General features: G+C 40.5%; 1 protein-coding gene across 3 annotated transcripts in view; it reads left to right on the forward strand.

The window, feature by feature from the left end:
• Med23 (mediator complex subunit 23) overlaps positions 1 to 23,289 on the forward strand; it is a 46,447-nt gene that overhangs the window by 20,203 nt on the left and 2,955 nt on the right. For 2 of the 3 annotated variants that reach the window (XM_057756066.1, XM_057756076.1), the window contains 17 exons: positions 303 to 446; positions 868 to 1,013; positions 2,111 to 2,356; positions 3,831 to 3,973; positions 7,115 to 7,289; positions 7,912 to 8,075; positions 10,450 to 10,574; positions 11,580 to 11,785; positions 11,864 to 12,044; positions 13,226 to 13,396; positions 13,955 to 14,171; positions 15,640 to 15,876; positions 17,502 to 17,667; positions 18,359 to 18,431; positions 19,532 to 19,746; positions 20,907 to 21,027; positions 22,075 to 22,206. In XM_057756066.1, the coding sequence (XP_057612049.1) occupies positions 303 to 446; positions 868 to 1,013; positions 2,111 to 2,356; positions 3,831 to 3,973; positions 7,115 to 7,289; positions 7,912 to 8,075; positions 10,450 to 10,574; positions 11,580 to 11,785; positions 11,864 to 12,044; positions 13,226 to 13,396; positions 13,955 to 14,171; positions 15,640 to 15,876; positions 17,502 to 17,667; positions 18,359 to 18,431; positions 19,532 to 19,746; positions 20,907 to 21,027; positions 22,075 to 22,206 (2,862 nt within the window). Of the gene's footprint in view, positions 1 to 302; positions 447 to 867; positions 1,014 to 2,110; positions 2,357 to 3,830; positions 3,974 to 7,114; positions 7,290 to 7,911; positions 8,076 to 10,449; positions 10,575 to 11,579; positions 11,786 to 11,863; positions 12,045 to 13,225; positions 13,397 to 13,954; positions 14,172 to 15,639; positions 15,877 to 17,501; positions 17,668 to 18,358; positions 18,516 to 19,531; positions 19,747 to 20,906; positions 21,028 to 22,074; positions 22,207 to 23,289 lie in introns of those variants that run through there. The other variant, XR_009056082.1, reaches the window with a different exon arrangement.

A 23,289-nucleotide genomic window follows, 5' to 3' on the forward strand; every position in this document is an offset into this window, starting at 1 on the left:
CCCAGAGTGCTGCCCCTTGTAGGCTAGGACATCCCATATCAATCATTAATCAGGATAGTATCCCAGAGTTCCCTACAGGCATTTTGTCTGTCCAGATAGCCCCTTCAACAGTGTGCTCCCCAGACAGAACCTCTGTCCACTAGCCCCTGCCTTCTAAGCACTCCACTGGTTTCAGGGCCTTTAGAGTTTGTGTGCTATCGGGGTCATAGACTAGATCTAGATTGTAGCGTAACAAGCCACAGGGCTCTACCTCCGCATCTTCAGTGGCTGTGTCTGCATTTGCACTTTAACGTTTTTTACAGTTAGCAGGGCGAGGACTGATCAAAGGCAGAGATCATCTCATGTGGGTTCTGCTCCAGTTCATTTCTGGAAGTATTCAGAAAAATGCACTTGCTGATTTTCTTCCTGTCATGAAGCTCTTTGATCTACTGTATCCAGAAAAGGAAGTAAGTTTTACTGATTACTCACCAGAGTTATTAAACTTAACCAGTTTATGTGCATTTAGCAGAATAAGGATTGGATGGCTGTAAGCATTTGTGAAATTTTATTTTTTTATATATTATCTCAACTTGTTAAAATTTGAGGATTTGTTTAATTTTTCAAAATTAAATGACTTTTGTTCAATAGTTCTTTGATGGGGAAAGCTTGGCTAAGCATCTTTTATTTTTTGTTGATAAGTAGAAACATACCAACTCGATCATTTTTTCAAAAATGTTACACTTGTAAGGTTTCATTGTAATGATAAATGGTCAAAGAGCTATTGGGGCCAAACTAAGATAGGAACTTTGAAGAGTTACTCTGTGAAGGATTTGTATACATGTGACTATTTGGTTCTCATTCATTTGGAAACTAATTATTATTTTCCAGTGTATTCCAGTTCCTGATATTAACAAGCCCCAGTCAACGCATGCCTTTGCAATGACGTGTATTTGGATTCATCTTAATAGAAAAGCTCAAAATGACAATTCCAAGCTCCAGATCCCAATTCCACATTCCCTGAAGCTTCACCATGAGTAAGTTGTTTCTTACTTGGGGCTTTATTTCGTTAGTAGTGCCTTGCAGACCAGATTGATTGCAGTGTTCATTAACAATGGCTTGTAGACCATCATTGAGTTTACTATTCCTGTGGTGTTGATATCACCCCTACCACCCAGAAGGCGGAAATTGGCTAAGGCAGCATCAGAAAACAACCTGATTGAGTCTGATTATGTTACTAGGTATTTTTCTGATCTTCAAGACTGACTTTTGTTTTTACACTTTAAAATAGTAACTTAACGTTTCTTTTATCAACATGAAAATATTTCATGATTTCCCAAGGGCTCATGATTTGAGCATGATCTGATTTAGGCATCTTTCTCCCTGGGATGGGCAAGGTGAGTGGCCCGATGTGGCTGCCGTGTTCCAAAGCCATGACGACTCAGAGGAAATGCCCTGTTTAGGCAGAATTGAGCTTCAGTCAAGGGATTTTAGGGATGGCTGAACTTTCTCCTTTCCAGAACTGCCAGATCTCTGCATAGGAGCCTGCACCATGCTCAGATCCATGGTCCATCTGGCTTCTATTTTATAAAAAGCCAATAGTAAATAAAGGTACTTGTTATATTTCAGCAGATAAGAAAATAGAATAGAAATCTTTTTTTTTAAGATGTATTTATTTGTTTATTATGTATACAACATTCCATGTATGCTTGCATGCCAGAAAAGGGCACCAGATCTCATTATAGATGGCTGTGAGCCACCATGTGGTTGCTGGGAATTGAACTCAGGACCTCTGGAAGAGCAGTCAGTGCTCTTAACCTCTGAGCCATCTCTCCAGCCCCCGAAATCTTTTTCATTAATTTGTGAGTTATTTCTTTATTCTCTGAAACTTTGCCTAATATAGTGCATTATGCACAATGTTTTGACAAATTAATTGTTAAATTAGGATGAAGTTTAATCTGCAATATTATCCAGTCATTAATATGCAAAATCACTCTGTATCACACCATAAACTGTAGTATCTGTAAGAATAAAGACAATATTAGTAACTGCATATGATTGAAATTTTTAACATGCAAGTTAGCTTCATGGATGTTATTTGTGTTTTTTTTATTCAATAAATGTGATATTTTAGGTTCCTTCAGCAGAGTCTGAGAAATAAAAGTTTACAGATGAATGACTATAAGATTGCCCTGTTGTGTAATGCGTATTCCACAAATTCCGAGTGTTTTACACTACCCATGGGAGCACTAGTAGAAACTATCTATGGAAATGGAATTATGAGAGTACCTCTCCCGGGAACGAGCTGCTTGGCTTCCGCATCTATAACCCCCTTACCAATGAATCTCCTGGACTCTCTGACAGTTCATGCCAAGATGAGGTGTGTCTATTTTATTTATTTGGTCCCATATCTGGGAATTGATAAAAATGTGGTTGGTATTAACTTTTTATATACTTATAAGTGTATATGCGCACATATATGTGAATGGTCAATGCATTTAAGAAATATCTCTCTTCACAAAAATGAATGCTGTTAACTACAGAAGTTATAGACTACACAGAGGAGCATGAAGTAGATGACCTTAACCTTTTCCTAATAGATGAGCATGGAAAACTGTTTTCCATCTTTTTTTCAATAAATACATCTGTGAATTTATTATATATGTTGTTCTCAAAAATGTGCTGTTTATCTTGATTTTTTTTCCTATAATAAACACCTTTTCATGTGATTCTTCCCCAAAACACTTGGATTACTACATCAATTTCTTATGAGGCTGTAAGCAGCCACTCTATGTTGCTGGGCATTGAAGTTTTGGTAGTATCTTCATATCAAGGAAAAGTTGATGGTGATTGCCTTCATAATAGTCATTGTACCATCTGTAGGTACATTTGCTTTCGATTTTTCTTACTTTTTTTTTAATATAACAGTTTTCAGAAAGGAGACTTGCTGAGTCCTGGAATTTAAAATGTTAGGCTTTTACCATATTGAGTTATTATACACAGGGACACTTTGAGAGTTGTACTTGTTTCCTAGAAACAAACAAAGTTCTGTTGGCACTAGAACTCAAGTGTCCAGAGCCGCCAGTCTGGGACTGTAGTGAAGCCTGGCACAGCATGGTGAGAAGCAGGTTTTAGTGCATATAGACGCAGGAGTGTGTGGAGGCAAGCAAGACAGCAGTGGGGTTTCATTAGAGCTGACAGTTTAGCTAGCATGGGTACTAGAACGCTGCCTAATGTAGGTTTTCAAAATGATTTTTTTGAGAAGGACTAAGCAATCCAGAAATTTCTGTTCTCTCAATTTTTAAGTATTGGTGCAAACCTAAGACAACACTATATATAGTCCAAAGAAACATGTCTGCATGTCAGCTCTACAAAAGCCATGCTTTTTTCTCTCAAATGATAAACATTTTAGACCATATGTTACTTTACTTTCATATGCGACAAATTTGAGCAAAGCCCTGTCCGAACCAAGCACTTGGATCTTAGCAATAATTTATTTTGCCATTAAGGTTTTCTTATTCCTCACGACATCTAGTTACCTATTTGAGAGGAGAAACCGGTTAGCAGCACTCAAGCGTGCTCTTATGTCTTGTTCAGGGAGGCTGCTCTTCACTGAGCAGAAGGGTCCCTGTGTGTACTGGAACTGCTACACCCCCGGCCCTACAGCATCCTAGAAGCCACGGTTCATTTCCACCGTTACATTACTATCATGTAGTTGAGTGCCCGAGTCCATTGGAACCATTTCACTTCAGATTTATAAGTTGATAAGTTTACTTTTAAGTTGCCGCTGAATAGAATATCTCCTGTGTTTATATAGACACGGATTTTTCATTTTGCTCTTTTTTTCTCCTCAGCCTTATACACAGCATTGCAACTAGAGTGATAAAACTTGCTCATGCAAAATCCAGTGTTGCATTAGCTCCAGCTCTGGTGGAAACTTACAGTCGTTTGCTGGTCTACATGGAAATAGAGTCATTGGGCATCAAAGGATTTATCAGTAAGACAAACTTCACTGCTGTTTCTAATGATTATTCATTAATCAATTAATAAACATTCATTAATTCAAGGAGTACTATTCCAAGTGCCGAGGATACAGCAGTGAGCAGCTCATTGACGAGGCCAGCCTGCTGAGGCAGGGGACAGGGAGTAAAGCAAGCGAACGGGAGAGGCTCTGTGGCGGATGATGAGAGCCAGCCGGTCAGCTTCTGTATGTCTGTCGGGATGGAAGCTTGTTTGGAAGTAGCATGGCAGGAAAACGGTGATGTGCTAGGTGCTTAGATGCCCTGAGAGGACAGGGGCCTCTGCCATGTAAATGAATTCCAGAGGCCGCAGTGCTGAGTGAGATGAGTGCAGAGTCTGGCAGTAGGGATGGAAGACAGTGTTAGTATTAGCAGTTGTAAATGATAGGTGCTTTCTAACTGCACATTTTTGTGGTTCGTCCCCAGAAGTTTGGATTCTAACTGTACTAACTCTTTATTCAGAAGTAAATCCAATTTTATTTGGATGGAGGAAAGAATGAACAAGGAAAGATATTATCTTTTTTGTTTTGGTCTAGTTTTTGGCCTTTTTGAGACAGTGTCTTGTACATAGTACAGTTGAAGCTAGCCTCTCACTTTTTATGTAGGTGAGCCTGGCTCTGGCTCTCGATTCTTGCCTCTACCTCCCAAGTGTGGGAATTGCAGGTGAGTACCACCATGCCTGGCCTTTTTTTTTTTTTTAATTAATCTATTTATTTATTAAAGCTTTCTGCCTCTCCTCCCCGCCACCACCTCCTATTTCCCTCCCCCTCCCCCAATCAAGTCCCCCTCCCTCGTCAGCCCTAAGAGCAATCAGGGTTCCCTGCCCTGTGGGAAGTCCAAGGACCACCCACCTCCATCCAGGTCTAGTAAGGTGAGCATCCAAACTGCCTAGGCTCCCACCAAGCCAGTACGTGCAGTAGGATCAAAAACCCATTGCCATTGTTCTTGAGTTCTCAGTAGTCCTCATTGTCCGCTATGTTCAGCGAGTCCGGTTTTATCCCATGCTTTTTCAGACCCAGGCCAGCTGGCCTTGGTGAGTTCCCGACAGAACATTCTCATTGTCTCAGTGTGTGGGTGCACCCCTCGCGGTCCTGAGTTCCTTGCTCATTCTCTCTCCTTCTCCTGATTTGGACCTTGAGATTTAAGTCCAGTACTCCAATGTGGGTCTCTGTCTCTGTCTCCTTTCATCGCCTGATGAAGGTTAATATTCAGGAGGATGCCTATATGTTTTTCTTTGGGTTCACCTTCTTATTTAGCTTCTCTAGGATCACGAATTATAGGCTCAATGTCCTTTATTTATGGCTAGAAATCAAATATGAGTGAGTACATCCCTTGTTCGTCTTTTTGGGTCTGGCTTACCTCACTCAGGATAGTGTTTTCTATTTCCATCCATTTGCATGCAAAATTCAAGAAGTCATTGTTTTTTACTGCTGAGTAGTACTCTAATATGTATATATTCCATACTTTCTTCATTCATTCTTCCATTGAAGGGCATCTAGGTTGTTTCCAGGTTCTGGCTATTACAAACAATGCTGCTATGAACATAGTTGAGCATATACTTTTGTTGTATGATAGGGCATCTCTTGGCTATATTCCCAATCGTGGTATTGCTGGGTCCAGGGGTAGGTTGATCCCGAATTTCCTGAGAAACTGCCACACTGCTTTCCAAAGTGGTTGCACAAGTTTGCATTCCCACCAGCAATGGATGAGTGTACCCCTTTCTCCACAACCTCTCCAGCAAAGGTTATCATTGGTGTTTTTGATTTTAGCTATTCTGACAGGTGTAAGATGGTATCTTAAAGTTGTCTTGATTTGCATTTCCCTGATCGCTAAGGAAGTTGAGCATGACCTTAAGTGTCTTTTGGCCATTTGAACTTCTTCTGTTGAGAATTCTCTGTTCAGCTCAGTCTCCCATTTTATAATTGGGTTGATTAGCCTTTTACGGTCTAGTTTCTTGAGTTCTTTATATATTTTGGAGATCAGACCTTTGTCAGTTGCGGGGTTGGTGAAGATCTTCTCCCAATTAAAAATTAAATCAGGCTTAGTAGTGGTGATGCACACACCTTTAATTCTAGCCCTTGGTAGGCAGAAGCAGGCTAATTTCTGGGTTCAAGGTCAGCCTGGTCTACATAGTGAGTTCTAGAACAGCCAGAGGTACACAGAGAAACTGTCTCAAAAACAAAAAAAAAAAGTGACTGTTTTTGTTGTGATAGTTGCAATGGTGTACACCTGTAATCTCAGGTGAGGAGGGTGAGCAGGAAAATTACATGAGATAAGAGTTCATTGCCAGCCTAGGTCATGGAGCTCTCTTGGGTTTAATTGCCAGCACTATAAAAAGAGAGGAATGAATTCACACTCAAAAGGTTGGAAACCTTAACTCTATAAAAATATTGTAGAAGATAACTGAGAAGTGAGGCAAGTTAGAAATTTGATAGACTTTAATGTTTTTGTTTGGTTAGTTGGTTTTGTTTTTTTTTTGTGTTGTTGCTTTCATTTTATGTTTCCATATTAACTTGAGGCTGACTTGTCAAACTCTGGAAAGGAAAGATAAAGTTAATGTGTGATGTGGGATTCCCCTCTGTATGCTGTGAATGTATTTTGTTACCATTGGTTAATAAAGAAGCTGCTTTGGCCTGTGGCAGGGCAAGCGGGAAAACTAAACTAAATGCACGGACAAAGGCGGCAGAGTCAGGCAGAAGCCATTGGCTGCCCAAGAAGCAAGAGGTAGCAAACCACAAGCCGTGTGTTAAAATATAAAATAATAGAAGTGGATTCATTTAAGATGTAAGAGTTAGTTAATAAGATGCCTGAGCTAATAAGTCAAAGGGTATGTAATTAATATTAAGCCTCAGAATGGTTATTTCATAAGTGGCTGCAGGAGCTAGTGAGTGGGACCCGGTGGGTGGAGAGAAATCAATCTAGGGGAACCCAGTGAAATGGAGAATTTTGTAGCTACTGATTTGTATTTAGGCTCTGAATTTTTTACCCCTTCAAGTAGAACTATGTGTATATATGTTTTTGTAGTCATATTTTTGCATATAGCCTGAGTGTGACATTCTTTAAATATATTCAGGTATGTCCCTTTTAGTAACCGGTGCCTGGAATTCTTGTTCTTCTAGGTCAACTCTTACCTACTGTCTTCAAGTCCCACGCCTGGGGCATTCTGCACACACTTCTGGAGATGTTCAGCTACCGCATGCACCACATCCAGCCACATTACAGAGTTCAGCTCCTGAGCCATCTTCACACGCTGGCTGCGGTTGCCCAAACCAACCAGAACCAGCTTCATCTGTGGTGAGTACTGCAGACTGCCCTTCCGTGGAGTTAGTACTCCTGGGCTTTGAAGTGGGGGACTTAATCCTTCACCTTTTTTTCTTATTTGCCATAAAATTAAAATTCTATTTCTAAGATACTATAGTTCTAGCACAGTAGTGGAATCTAAGTTTTTAATAGAAATTGGATTTAAATATGCTTCAATTCACAGTTAAAGTGTCATTTTAATTTTGATTTAAATGAAAATGTATTTCAGGTGGAAATCTGTAATTTGATGGAGGTGACACAGGGTCTTATGTAGTGTAAGCTGACCTTGAATTCATTTTGTAGCCAAGGCAAAGTTAAAATTCCTGATCCTCCTGCCTCTGCCTCCTAAATGCTGACCTTGCAGGTGTGTCCTAGTAAAAAATGTAGTTACTGACATGCTGTTTGTCTAAGAGGGTTTTCATCTAGCCTATAAGCTCTCTTTCATCAAATGTGTAAAGAGGTCAGCTGTTTCTCATTGTAAATTTAGCACCAAAAAGGGATATTTTTTTTTTAATCAAAGAAAGGAAATGTCTGATCTCTGTGTTCTTAGATTTTAATAATGCTGCAGTTGGACTCAACTGCATAAATCTGAGCTGTGCATTTATCCTGCTTCCAGTGTCGAGAGCACCGCGCTAAGGCTCATCACAGCACTAGGAAGCTCGGAGGTCCAGCCGCAGTTCACACGATTCCTCAGTGATCCCAAAACGGTGCTGTCAGCAGAATCTGAAGAACTGAACCGAGCCCTGATCCTGACCTTAGCCAGAGCAACCCACGTCACAGGTAGAGACCGCGTGAGCCCCATTAACAGAAGAAGCACTGCTCCTCTCAGACCACAGTGGGAGAGTGTACTCAGGAGGCGCCAGTGATCTCCGTAAGGCCAGTTACTAATGGGAGCTCATGGCACCATCATTCTGACTAAGGGTTTTTGTTTCATAACTGCTTTTAAAACATTTGGAATTCCCAAAGATTCTCTTTTTATGGATTTCTGTCTATACATAGATAAAGTATACTAGTAATTAAAATGGGAAAATTTTAAAAGTAATAATTCATTTAAAAATCATGTAACGTGATATTAGCACAAATAACATTTATGAGAGAAAGTATTTTATACAACAAAACTTTAATGAAAAGAGGTGCTTATGTTTTCTTTTTCATTGCCATTCAGTACCTGGTGTAAAGGAACATAGGTGTCTTCTCCAGTCTGCTTCTGGTAGTATTTGTCTGCTGCAGTATGGTAATGCTGCTTTGGTTAAATGAAGACAGTATGACTTCTCACTGACATGAGATTAGGGAGAAAAGGGATTTCTTAGCTGACTTTTCAGATAACCATGTGTACCCTTTGTTTAGAATTGGAAACTTATCTAAAGATGAGGCACAGTGTGAAACCCCAACCCTGTCAGTGGGCTTTGCGTACTTGACTGCACCATGATCCTCCAACCTCTTTCTCACACTGAATGCACTTTTAATTATGTGTGCGGTGAACCTTTATGAGTTGGTCTTTGGAAACTATTCTCTGAGTTAAATAGTTCTAGCAGATGTCAACACATTTCATTATAGTTTCATAAAACTGTATTTGTTGGTATCATATAAATTTCATAAGAAAATCTTAACATCTTTGAAAACAGTCAGACTTGTGTTGGAGATGAGTTTTTCCAGTTTCTAATTTTCACCTGAAACAGCAGCTTTATCATTCCTGAAAGATCATGACTTGTTTCTCTTAAAGCAACAGGCTGACTGATAATTTTCAAGGACGTAGCTGCTAAATGCTTATCTCTCCATAATTATGAGCATTTGTCAGAAGCTCTTTTACCTAAAATTGAAATTCCATTAAAGAAGGCACGATTGTACCCCAGGAATCAGTCGTGTGAGCGCTTTCCCTTCAGACCCCCTGCACTTTGGAACGCTTGTTCTTTGTGATAAAAACATTCAGAATCCTTTCTGATATGATAACTTTAATATTTGTAACTTATAGTGCATTAAGAGGTCATCTTAACTGAGACTGGCACCTTTGTCCTTGTTGAAATCAGGAGTCTACAAACACAGTCTGGTGCCTTTGAGTTGTTTGGTGAGCCAGGCATCTCACCACCACACCTCTTACAAAATGCTAAGTATTGTTATCTCAGTAGCTCCAAATACCTCCAGCCCTTGACAGGACAATAGGGCCAGGTATAGTGGCATAGACCTGTGATCCTAGCTTGGAGGATTGCAAGTTGAGGTCAACGTAGACTTTATTTCAAGGCTCTGTCTCAACAAAGGAAGGATGGAAGGAAGGACAGATACTGGCAACTGCTGATCAGCAGACCACTTTGAGAGCTATTGTTTAAAAAAAAGAGACATAAAATTCATCATTTTCAGCTACCCTTTTCTAAACTGTTATTTTGTGAAGTAAACATCTCTAATTTAGAGATTTATACTTGTGGCAGACAGAGCATTTAGTTGTTTTCAGTCACCAAATTCAGACATCGACTTTCTAATTCCATTCTCTTGGCCCGGTAAAGACCATATTAAAAGTACAGAAGTACCAGATGTCTGTTGGAGAAGAGGCATGGGCCGCTTGTTGGTTTTCGGCCACCTGGTTAGCTTAGACCCGAAATAATCACACACAAACTGTATTATTTAAATCACTGCTTGTCCCATTAGCTCTAGCTTCTTATTGGCTAACTCTTACATATAAATTTAACCTATCTCCATTAATCTATGTATCACCACATGGCAGCGTCTTACCGGTAAAGTTTCAGCATGTCTGACTCTGGCCACAGATCCATGGCTTCTCTCTGGCTCTGCCTTCTTCCTCCCAGCATTCTGTTTAGTTTTCTCCACCAAGCTCTGTTCCCCTATAGCTCTGCTATAGGCCCAAAGCAGTTTCTTTATTCATTAACCAATAAAAGCAACACATAAACAGTAGGACCTCCCATACCAGATGTCTCTTGTTGTCTCTTCATTATATGCTGTGTGTATTTTTTAATAAAAAAAAAATAACAATCTAAGTCACTCTTAGTCATTTTCAGAGTAAAAAACTTTAGGTCCTGAGTTAAATATAGGTAAATGATAATGACTGTAAATTGAAACCCCCTCAGTATACACAATTGCTTTTTCTTTCTTTGGCAGTTTGTATTTGTGGTCATAGAGATCTGACTCACATCTGTTTGTTTAGATTTTTTTACAGGATCGGATTCAATCCAGGGAACTTGGTGTAAAGATATCCTTCAGACTATCATGAATTTTACTCCTCATAATTGGGCTTCACACACTCTTAGCTGTTTCCCAGCCCCTCTGCAGGTAATTTGGTTCTGAATTACGTATTAAATACATACTGAATCTTTCTTCAATCACAGTGGCTTCTAGGGAGTTTAATCTTGGTAACAGCTAAAGATAATTGACTTTTATTTCCTTTTTGAAAATAATTGCTTTTTCTTCCAAAATCTTTTGAGTTGTTTCTAATCCTACTGAAGACTAAATGTGTTTCTGAAAATGTAATTGTTATGGTTTCATTTTTTAAAATGAACAGTTTTAGAATGTCACAAGAGTTAACACATGACCTGGAAAATTCTTTCCTATCACTAAAATAGAGAAAAATATACCTTAATGAAACTTCATAAAGTGTATAGATAGATAGTAAAATTGACTCTGTTGGGTTCTTTTTTTTTTAACCATACAACAAAATTATAGCTGTAGCTTCATAATAAAAGAGAAAGGCAAACCTCATGTACCTTGTGTGTCTCAGAAAGTTTATGGCATGGTGGACCGTGGGTTTTCCATGACTTCTAGTGAAGCTATGTGGTTCTCACATATCAGATCGCTCTGCAAAGCTTCCCAAGCTGCAGATTTCTGGGTCCCAACCTTAGAGCTTCTGGCTGAGTAGATCAGACAAGGCCTGAGGACTGGCTAGGACTGCTGGTCTGGAGACCATAGTCAGAACCACTGGGCTATTGTAATCAGTCTTCCCTATAGAGACACTGAAATGGATAGCCCGAGAAGGAGACACATTCCTTTTTTCTTCCCTCTCACCTTTCTCTTAAAGATTAGCAAAATATGATTGAAGAGACTTTGAATTCAAGCTTGCTTGGAATTTCTGTTTAGAAAGTACAGAAAAAGAAATTTGAGTTGCCAGTAGGCTGGCCTGCACATTTCCTAGTGTAGACATCCAGGCCGTCATTACTGACTTACTCAGGGGTAATTCAGTTTATAATGCCAGAATCAAATGCAGAGCAGGCTTCTCACCTCCAAATAGCCACTGTTCCTTTTACTATATCCAGTGACATAAACTTCTGCTTTTTTTTTTAGGCATTCTTCAAGCAAAATAATGTACCCCAGGAAAGTCGTTTTAATCTGAAAAAAAATGTGGAAGAAGAGTATAGGAAGTGGAAGTCAATGACTGATGAAAATGAAATTATTACCCAGTTCTCTGTGCAAGGCTTTCCTCCTCTGTTCCTCTGCCTGCTCTGGAAGATGCTGCTGGAAACAGATCACATAAGCCAGATTGGCTATAGGTAAGCTGCAAGCCTAGGCTGCAATCAAACAGCGTTCTCCATGTAAGGGGAGTTTAATCCTCATTCTTTGTCTTGTAGAGTGTTAGAGAGAATTGGGGCCAGGGCCCTGGTAGCCCACGTGAGAACATTTGCAGATTTCTTGGTGTATGAGTTCTCTACATCAGCAGGAGGTCAGCAGCTCAATAAGTGCATTGAAATTCTTAATGACATGGTGTGGAAGTATAACATTGTTACATTGGACAGATTAATTCTCTGCCTGGTAAGAATAAATGACTTTCTAAGCCTTCTTATCATTCTTTGATCAAACTGTGTGAGTGGAAGACTTCGTGCTGATTTCCTCTATTTGGCGTCAAATATTTGGATTTATGCTACATTCAGGCTTCCTTAAAGAAAAATAAATTACTGAATTTTTTCACTCAGTATATATTCAGTATTTAGTATTATATTCACAAAGGTACAGAAGTGAATAAAATAGCTTTTTCTAGCCTTGTGATGCCTTGAAATATAGATGGTGGATTCTCAGAGGCTCCTACTGGGGTCAGGAAAGAGTAAAGAGCTATTGTATTTCTTTATGGCATGCCAGCTAATGTAACTTCAGTAGCCAGAATTCTGACTGTTTCCCCTTTATACCCAGTACCCTCCAAATGCTTGCCTGTTAGTGTATTTCAAGCAAAGTTTTTCTTTTCTTTTAAGGTTTATTTTTATTTTTTATGTGTATGAGTGTTTTGCCTGCCTTTGTGCTTGGGAACCATATGTGTGCAATGCCCATGGAGGCCAACAGAGGGTATCAGATCCCTGGAGCTTGAGTTACAGAAAGTTCTAAGAGCCATATAGGTGCTGGGAATTGAACCCACATCCTCTAGAAGAGCAGCCAGTGCTCCAGAACTCTGAGCCATCTCTTTAACCCTTCAAACAAAATTTTAAGAAAAGACTGAATTCGACTGGAAAATTATACACTTTTAAAAAATATAGTAGTGGCTGGGCACATTAGCACATGCCTATAATACCAACAGATGCAGGGGAATTGTTACAAGTTCATGGCCAGGCTGGTCCACAGTGAGAGCCCAAGGCCAGCCAGGACATGGTGGTAATATATGCAGTGGCTTAGTTCATTAGCTTTGACTTCTTCCTATGAATCATAAATACACAGGTAGTTGTCGTGTAGTAGAGGGACTAAGGTGTGACAGAGGGAAAGTACTGTCTGAAAACAGTGGCATCACATTGCCCTCAATGACACATTGTCAAGGGAATATTTACTTTCAGGTGCATATTCCTAACCAAAGGCAGAGTGAACCACAAACAGGCAGAAAGGGTCAGGTCATCTTTAGGATTACTGAAGACTTGGATTGGGGTGTCTTAAAATTTAGCCAACTAGATGGCAGAACCATACCTTTGGACAGATAGGACAATTTTACTTCATTTTTCTCTTTATTTCCAAAGGCCATGCGTAGTCATGAAGGAAATGAAGCCCAGGTTTGTTATTTCATAATTCAGTTGCTGCTGCTCAAACCAAATGACTTCCGAAATCGAGTAAGTGATTTTGTGAAGGAAAACTCCCCCGAGCACTGGCTGCAGAATGACTGGCACACCAAGCACATGAGCTACCACAAGGTACTGGCACCAGCGCTGTGGCTCCGCAAAGCAGCTGGGGAGGGTTGGCTGCTCAGTAGGCAGAGTTCTTAGAGTTTTGTTCTTTCTTTATTGTCAGTATGGAAACAAATTAGTTGTAAAGTTACATTAATGAATAGGAACAAACTGTAACTGAGCTTTTAACAGGCAAGGTTCCGTATAAAATGAAGAAAGCTATAGTAAAATTAATATAGTGTCTCGGGGAAGCTGGGCTATCACTGATTTGAGGAGCATGTTCTTAGCACATGCCAGTTCCCAGCACCCCCCCCAAAATCAAAGATTGCTTTTTAAAAAAAATTAATAATTATAGTGAGATGGTGGTAACACACACCATTAATCCCTTGGAAGTCAGAGGCAGGAGGATCTCTGAGTTCGAGACCAGCCTGGTCTACAGAGCAAGATCCAGGACAGGCTCTAAAGCTACACAGAGAAACTCTGTCTTGAAAAAGAAAATAAAAAAGATAAATATTTTTAGTTTTTCTGTATCTCTTTAAGCAAACTTTTCCAAGATACTATAAATGTCTGTTTCCTCACCCACAGAAATACCCAGAGAAGCTGTATTTCGAAGGCCTGGCAGAACAGGTTGACCCTCCTGTACCAATCCAGTCCCCCTATCTGCCCATCTACTTTGGAAATGTGTGCCTCCGGTTCCTTCCGGTATTTGATATAGTAATCCACAGATTTTTAGAGTTGCTTCCAGTGTCCAAATCACTGGAGACCCTCCTGGATCACCTAGGGGGCTTATATAAGTTCCATGGTGAGTTCATTCATGTTTTAATTTCATCTATACCTTTATGAGCAGATAGGCTGGGCACTGCCACATGGGAACAGTGGGTCTGCGGGTTCTGAAGTGCTCAGAGATACGTGCTCTACGTGCTGTGCGATGATGTCATAAGATGTCATGGATGCACAGCGGAAGAGTACAAGTTCAGAGCAGGGTGGTTTACTGTAAATGAAATGTGTCTCGTAGGCTTCTGAGTGACAATTTGAACTTTTGATGTGAATGATTTGTATGAGCAGGAGAGATGAAAAGAATATATGAGTCATAAGGGATTTTTTTGGAGGGGGGACCTTGGTGATAGAGCAAAAGGGCATATTTGAAGAAAAATTGCTTCATTGGACTGAATTAAGAATGTTTATTTAGGAATTTCAAAATAAGGTGGAAAAAGAAAATATACCTGCCTACGTGATCACATTAAATGCCATTTTGAGTTAAATAACCTGAAGATGGTGGTCAAGTAGAAGTCACTGAGTAAGATGGGAGCATGGGAACCTGTGTTTTAGAAAGCTGAGGTCAGGTGTGATGCACAGCGTGTCTCAGAAGGATACGCTTTCAAAGCTACCTCAAGGTGCTGCTGTATAATGCCTTTCAGAAAGCCGTGGGCTGCGAATGTCAGCCAAAGAGCCAGGAACACAATTGACTTGGCTGGCGCTTGCTTAGGAGACGGTGCTCTGGCCTTAAGACTGGCAGCTGAGCATGATGTGGTCCGTGACACAAATGGAAAAGCTGACCACTATAGAGAAAAGGTGCCCAGTGGCAGCTGTTAGTCCTAGATCTCCATGTCTTCCCTGAAAGCATGCGTGTATAACTACAGAATAACTGTCGGGTTCAAAGAAATTTTAAAGTATTCACTTTTAAAAAACAGCTCTCTTTGGATATGGAAATCCTGTGGCTCCATAGCTGGCTCTAGTCTCTGAGCAAGCAGTTGCAATTGCTTAGGCAGCCTTCCTTAGAAGCTGTGCTTGTTTCTTGCTCTTTGTCTTTTTTTTTTTATTTTGTTACAAATACAGTGTAGTACTCTGTACCAGGGTCTTTCTCCCAGTTCCTGCATTAAAGTTGACTCCTAAAAATGTCAGTACCTGTAGGCCTGCCTCTTGCTGTGGTCATTCCCAGTCCTTTGATTCTGCCCGTTTTCACGGTTGCTAGCCTTCTGCAGGTGGGAACACAACCACAGCTGACATTTGCTTTCTGTTATTTTTGTACAATAAATTTACAGAGGTGAAATTGTTCACTCAGAATAGTGACCATCCTTAAATACTGTGTATATTATTAGGAATCTTCTGACTGACTTGGAATTAAAGTTCTCATTGTATGCAATTGTCCAGCATGTGAAGTAATGTCACAATCTTCTCTGTTGTTTTTCTGTAGTCTTAAAAGCACACAGTTTACTTTTTGCACTTGTCAATAATCTGATAAGCATGGTGACCTGTTTTCTTCTTGGCAGACCGACCAGTGACTTATCTGTATAATACTTTGCACTATTATGAAATGTGCCTAAGAAACCGTGACCATCTCAAGCGAAAACTTGTTCATGCAATCATTGGCTCCCTCAAAGATAACCGGCCACAGGGCTGGTGTCTCAGTGATACTTACCTGAAGCATGCTATGAATGCACGGGAGGACAATCCTTGGGTTCCAGAGGATTCCTACTATTGCAAGCTGATTGGCCGACTGGTAGACAATATCCTTTCTTCTGTCGTGTTTTTTCAGGCTCTTTAGAAATCACAGTGTTTTAGCTGTGAGAGCTGTAATGTTTTTATGTATCTCAAACCCTCATTTTAGTTTTGTTTTTTTTTTTTTTTCTTTGAAATAGAGCCTCTGTGTTGTTTAGGCCAACCTCAAACTCCTTGCCTCAAGCAGTCTTCCTGCCTCAGCTCCTCCAGGAACTAAGACTTCAATGCACACAACTGCACTTCTTTAGTTCTTCTGGTCTGTGCATGTGTATTTGTTTGTTTTGAGACAGAGTCTAACTGTGTAGTCACCACTGGCCTGGAACTTGCTGTGTGGGCTAGGCTGGCCTTGGACTCAGAAATCTGCCTCCCACATGCTGGAATTAAAAGTGGCCTTGGTGATTATGTTATCTCTGTAAAAAATTTTGAAGTCTTAAATTGCATCATCTTACTAGATAGGTGGGAATTTTCTCTGTTGCTACTCAAACTTAAGAACAGACTTTACAGACATTGTTTTGAAGTAAGAAGTCCTACTTCTATATTAGTATTCTATGTCTTACAGTGTAGGTGTGTAGTTAGAGTTTTTCTGTGTCAACAGTCACTCCCAGATAACCACACAGACTTATTAATCATAAATGCTCGGTTGATAGCTTAGACTTGTCTCCAGCAGCCATTACAACTTAACCCATTTCTATTAATCTGTGTGCCACCTTGAAGCTCCTTTACCTCATCTATAAACTCCCCTTGTAGCTTCTTCCGCATCTGCTTTACAACTCTGGAGACTCTGCCCCCAAAATCCTGCCTAGCTATTGGCATGTCAGCTTTCTATTAACCAATGGGAATAATACATATTAATATTTTACAAAAAGATTATTCCACAGCACAGGTGTCTCTGTGCTCCTGGAGAGCATTAGTCTGGTTGCTTTAAAAGAATCATTTAGAACCAGGTGCAGTGGCACATACCCCTAATCCTGGCACTTGAGAGGCAGAGGCAGGAAGATTTCTAAAAGTTCAAGACTAGCCTGGGCTACATAGCAAGACCCTACCTTAATTAATGAATTAAATACAATTATATCCTTGAGTACTTTCAAAACATAGTGCTATTAATAGACAGTATTATAAACTAAAGAGCTGGTGTGTTAATGTTTTTATTCAGTTTGATATCTTGTGTCCAGTTATCAGCAAGTCTACATAACATGTCTGTGTGCCTTATCAGTGTTGTTTTCTTAAACAGGGGAATATATTTCCTAAGGTAAAATAATTACGCATTTAAAAGTAATTTTCATGTGAAAATACCCTATAGCTATAAAGGAAATAAGCTGAAGAAGCCGGGGGACCCCCTGATCCTGTCTCCTGCTGGTGTGGTGTCTTATGTTAGGGGCCACCTGTAAGAGGAACCCCTTGTATTTCGTGGGTACTGCTCAGTGTGCTCCGGTTCTGTCATACTTACCTGTTTACTTTGTGTTGTTTACCCTTGTATATGTTAATTGCAATTAAGTCACTTCTTGACAGCTCATAATCAGATAATTGATAATCAGATGAGATGCTTGCATTTAAAACATGAGATCCGTAAACATTATATAAATGTGTCATTAATCTCAGAATAGTCAAATTGTTTTTGCCTTAATCATTGCACCCATGGCTGGCAAGTCTCCTGGACCCTTCCCCAACTGTGACTGGAGATTCAATGAGTTCCCCAATCCTGCTGCCCATGCTCTGCATGTCACCTGTGTGGAACTCATGGCCTTGGCCGTTCCAGGCAAAGATGTTGGGAATGCCCTTCTCAATGTCGTCCTGAAAAGGTTTGTGTCCTTTTTCATGTAGTAAGAGTCTGTTTATTTCTGAAGCTGTTACTGTCAAACAAACCTGTGCCCCAAATTGAGCACGTCTTTTGGTTCCCAGTCTCATCTCTGTGGTGTAGATGTAAGAGAATTAATACTGCTCAGATTCAGAAGAGCAGGTTGGTTCGCATTGATGCCTCTTACCACCTCCTTGATAATCCATTTAGGACTACGTTAACTGGTGCCTAAGGTCTCTGCAGATCACCAGGAGCAGGGGTGTAGGTGTTAGAGCAAGTGCTAGACAGTGCTAGACAGTGGATTCAGTCTCCAGCTACATCCCCAGCCCCCACCCCAACCCCCAAAACAGGTCTTTTTGAAAGGTTAGAAAAAGTAGGGAATAATGATTGGGTGAAAGTAGAAATAAGTTCAGATAGTCTTTCAACCCCACAACTAGTGTTGAAGGACATGCGCACACAAAAAGGACTTATTTTGTATGTATTAAATTTTTTTTTTCAGTGAAATGTCCATTGTTGTTTGGAGTTGATCAGTTGTTAATCTTCTTCTTTTTTTTTTTTTTTTTTTTTTTGGTTTTTTGAGACAGGGTTTCTCTGTAGTTGTGAATCTTCTTAATCATTTGTTTTCAAAGCAAGATCCTTGGTCAATCATATAAATGTTTTAATATTTTTACATTTTTTTTTCTGTCTGCTTGCAGTCAGCCCTTGGTGCCAAGAGAGAACATCACAGCATGGATGAATGCAATTGGTTTGATCATCACTGCCCTCCCAGTGAGTTCCTAGCTGCAGTTTGTATCCAGTGATGGAGTATAACTCCCTCTTCTCTGTTGACCCGGACAAACAGATATGTACAGAGTGAGCCTGCACTGGGATGTCATGCCAGTTAATAAAGTGTTTAATTCTCCATTCTTTCATATCATTAATGAGCTGGATTTGTAACCAGCTGGTAGAGTGCCTGCCTCACATGCATGAAACCCTGGGTCTGAGAATCAGCAGCACATAAACTTGGTGTGGTGGCACACACCCATAATCCTAGCACCTGGGAGGTGGAGGTAGGGAGATTGAACTTTGCAAGTTGTCCTCAGCTACAGCATCATTTTTGAGGCTAGCCTGGGCTACCTGAAGACCCTGTCTCAATACGTGAACACAGTTACAATCACTATTGCTATTCTTCTGTCGTTCTACTTCAGTTCTACTTGTATCTACTAGACTTAGCGATCTCTGCCAGTACCAACTCACCTACCCAGCCTTCATTTGTAGCTCAGACTCTGATCTACTCTTTACCAAATAATGTGTTATGCATCCAGTCATTCCTCCTTCACTCTTTGCTCACTGAGAAATGTGTTAAGTCTAGTATGTTAGTAAATAGGACATTGTGCCAGAGTTCTTCCCCTTCCACCATCTGCTAGTTTCTCTAGGCATGCGAAGTCTCCTTCTCCACCTCCTCATTGTCTCTTGAGCTCTAAATAATGTTGTTCAGCACCATGCTCTATGCTTTTGGTAGATTCACAGTGCTAGCTCTGTGAATCCCTGTTTTGTTTACATATTTCAAAATATAATACCGGTGTTTGTTTCTTTTCTGTACATATATAACAGACTTGTCTGTATAGTAAATATTGGTGAAGTCATTTTACTGCACTAAGTAATATGCTGGGAAGGTGCAAATCAACCTTGTTCTCAGGTCAAGCTAATCAGTGCAGAAGCACTCGGTTCTGTTTGAGAATATCCATTCACAGACACAAGCCAGAGGAACTTCAGTGGGTGTAAAAGCGTAGTAGCATGTGAGCTTCAAGGTCAAATAGTGGATATGTGGTTTGTTGTTTCTTTTTATTTATTTATTTTTTTAACCAGACTTCCCTCTGCTTTTAAAGGAGCCGTACTGGATTGTGCTTCATGACCGAATTGTGAGCGTCATCAGCAGCCCTAGCCTGACATCAGAGACAGAGTGGGTTGGCTATCCATTCCGCCTCTTCGACTTCACTGCTTGCCATCAGTCCTACTCGGAGATGAGCTGCAGCTACACCTTAGCGCTCGCACACGCTGTGTGGCACCATTCCAGCATTGGGCAGCTCTCACTCATCCCAAAGTAAGAGCTGGAATTTCTTAAAGCAATGTGTCAACTTCGTCTTCTTAAGTCTGATTTACATGTGGAGTGTGTTTCTCATTCTTGAGTATTGCAGAGTAAGAGTGTTTCAGATAGTGGAGGCCCTGGCTAATCAATTTCAGAATTACTTGTTTGAATTTCTTCTGTGAGTGAGTAGGAACATCTGCTTTCTCATCTTCCACGGTGGTTTCAAGAAGCTTAATGAGATCTATGCCTTTCCCAGAGCGCATCACAAAAGTCGCCCTGGGAACTGAAAAACTGGCCTCAGTCTATTTTCAGATTTTCTTTGCTGACTGTAAAATGCTGTCAACTAGATCTAAATTTCATGAGAATGGCGTCTTCATAAATTCTCTTTACCTTTTAGATAATTCACCTGTCATTTAATACCTGTACTTTAAGAATTACTTTTAAATCTGAAGTAATTTCTTTCAGTGAGATATGAAAGATTAACTAGAAGTATTATTTTCCCAGGTTAGGAGATGGTTCAGACTGTAAAAGTGTATGCTGTGCAGACACGAAGACCTGAGTTCACACATCCCTAGAGCACACACGCACGCACACACACACACACACACACACACAGCCAGACATGACTGTGTATATGCCTGCAACCCAGTGCTGGGGAGTAGTGGAAACAGGATTGCTGGAAGGCAGCCCAGCTCCAGCTTCAGTGACAGACCTATCTAAGGGAATAAGGGGCGTGACAGAGCAGACAGCTGACATCCTCCCCTGGCCTCTACACACACAGGCATATGTACCCACAGACATACACATACCACACCCTCGTACATGTACAAAAAAAAGAAACAATATTGTTACCAAAATTAAACAGAACTTTTTTGTTTGGTTTGGTTTGGTTTTTCGAGACAGGGTTTCTCAGTAGCTATGGAGCCAGTCCTGAAACTCACACTGTAGACCAGGTTGGCCTCTAACACACAGAGATCCCTGCCTCTGCCTCCCTAGTACTGGAATTAAAGGCATGCGCCACCACTGCCCGGTTTAAATGGAACTTTTAAGAAATATAATAAAGATACTCTTTTCAATCTTCTTAAATACTTTTATAAATAGTATATTAACATAATTCAAAGAATTTAATTGATTTAACTTCATAAGATGTTTGTATTTTTATCTTCACCCTTTAGGTTTCTCACTGAGGTGCTTCTTCCTATAGTGAAGACTGAATTCCAGTTGCTGTATGTGTATCATCTTGTAGGGCCATTTTTACAAAGATTCCAACAGGAGAGAACCCGGTGCATGATCGAGGTAAAGTTTCATCTGGCGTAGTGTAAATCTAAAAGATGTGTTTCTGGACAAGTGTTTTTTCACAGTAGAGGTCAGCCATGAGTATTGAAATTAGTTTCATGTGGCCTGGGAGCCACTTTATGGGATTTAATGTACCTATGGGAAGTTTGGTGTTCAGTGCATTCAACTGGAGATGGCAGGGGCAATTAGCTGTCATTAGCTGTCACCAAGGAGGAAGCCAATGGTAAAGGCACAGAAGTGCATTTGAGAATTTACAGTGTCGTCATTTAAAATCATGAGACTGGATGAAATCAAGCATTTCTAGGAAAATGAGCTAGAAGAGAATTTTGAAATCACTAGCTGTCACGGGGACTGGAGAGATGAGTTCAGTGCTTAAGAGCACTTATTGCTCTTGCTGAGGACCTAACATGGCAGCTCACAACCCGTAATTCCAGTTTCAGAGAATCCGACTTCCTCATCTGGCATCTTGGGTACCAGGTATGCACATGGTGCATATACATACACAAAAGTAGGCAATTTTTTTTTAATTAGCCATCAGATGGAACAGGAAGATAGACTAGAAGCCTCAAAGCCTAAGTATCCCTGGAGTGCATTTATTTCAAAGACGGTATCTAGAAAGGAGATCATATTCATATTCTTTTCTTTTTTTCTTTTTGGTTTGGTTTTTGGTTTTTGGTTTTTGAGACCGGGTTTCTCTATAGCTTTGGAGCCTGTTCTGGAACTAGCTCTTGTGTAGACCAGGCTGGCCTCGAACTCATAGAGATCCATCTGCCTCTGCCTCCCAAGTGCTGGGATTAAAGGCGTGCACCACCACTGCTCAGCAAGATCATATTTCTTAATTCTAAGAGAGATACTAATTGTCAGGCCATTTTGTAGCACTGTGATTCCATCCTGAACGTAGGCATTGTGGTAGCTTCTAAGATGCGTGCCCCGTGACTGTTCCTCTGTACATGTGCCATCCTGTGTGGCCACTGTGGGGATCAGATGGGTTTTGTTGAGTTACTTGATCATTGTAGTCAATTCAATAAACTGCATTCTTTTTTGCAGATTGGTGTGGCGTTTTATGACATGCTGTTGAATGTAGACCAGTGCAGCACACACTTAAATTACATGGACCCCATCTGTGACTTCCTCTATCATATGAAGTATATGTTTACCGGTGACAGTGTAAAAGAGCAAGTAAGTTAATTTTTATACTGTTTTATTAGGTTTGACCTATCAAACTTGAATATATGGTGATAAACATTTTTGTTTCAGTGAGTATTTAGTTTGGGTTTATTTTTGTGAGGTATCTGTTATCAGAGAACATATTCTAGATACAACAATAAAAATGGTCTCTTTAGCGAAACATCTGGAAAACACCTACAGTCTAAGTGAGTAGTAGTGTCATTAAACAGTCTTCTCACGTGGGGAAAGCAGTGTGGTATGCCTAGAAGACCCGAGAGGATGTGTTCTTAGTGAAGGAGGCTTCCTTTACCCACTGATGAGGGTGTATTGTGAGACATTGAACTCACAGGGGCACACCCAGAAGTCAAGCCAGGCTGGTTCGGAGATTGGTGTGTGGAGAGTTTCTGAAGAGTGTAAAGGTTCTCGCCTGAAGAACTGGTCCCAGGAAGATGCTTTACCCCACCATGTTCTTATCCCACCATCTTCTTACCCTAGGGGGTTCGATTACCTCAGTGTCACATGACACAGCATAAGATCTATGGTGAACAGGAAGGGATACACATAAATTCAACATATGAAGAGGCTCTTCTACTAGCACTGGCTGAAAGTTAGAACAACTTCCTTGGTCATGCATGTGTTTCCCGTGTGTAAGAAACCATCTGAGCAGTGTTGGTGGTGGCGGTGTGGCAGATAGGTGAAGGACATCCTGCAGTTTTGGGGTTGACAGTGTTGTACATAGGTGAAGTATATCCCCTTCTTGTCAACACTTGACTGCTGTTCCCTTCCCTTTCAGGGTGGTGAGGGACGCTGTTTTCAAATGTAGTTTTGTTGGATTTTTCTCGTAATTGGTTCTATGAACAGTACAGAGAAATGGGTTCATTGTAACATTCCCAGGCTTGCATATGTTGATCTTTGAGCATGTTCACCCTCTCTATCAGGGAGGAAGGTAACTGCTGTGTCAGCATTTGCATGCTGGACTACAGTGCCCACTTCTTGGAGCTGAGACCAGGACGGCATGGGCTCCTTCATGCCTTCAGAGCAATGTTGTAGTTAATCCCTTGGAAGGGAGGGAGGGAGGGATTTCTTTTAGTGTTT

The sequence above is a fragment of the Chionomys nivalis genome, chromosome 2, assembly GCF_950005125.1.
Source record: "Chionomys nivalis chromosome 2, mChiNiv1.1, whole genome shotgun sequence".
Taxonomy (NCBI): Eukaryota; Metazoa; Chordata; class Mammalia; order Rodentia; family Cricetidae; genus Chionomys; species Chionomys nivalis.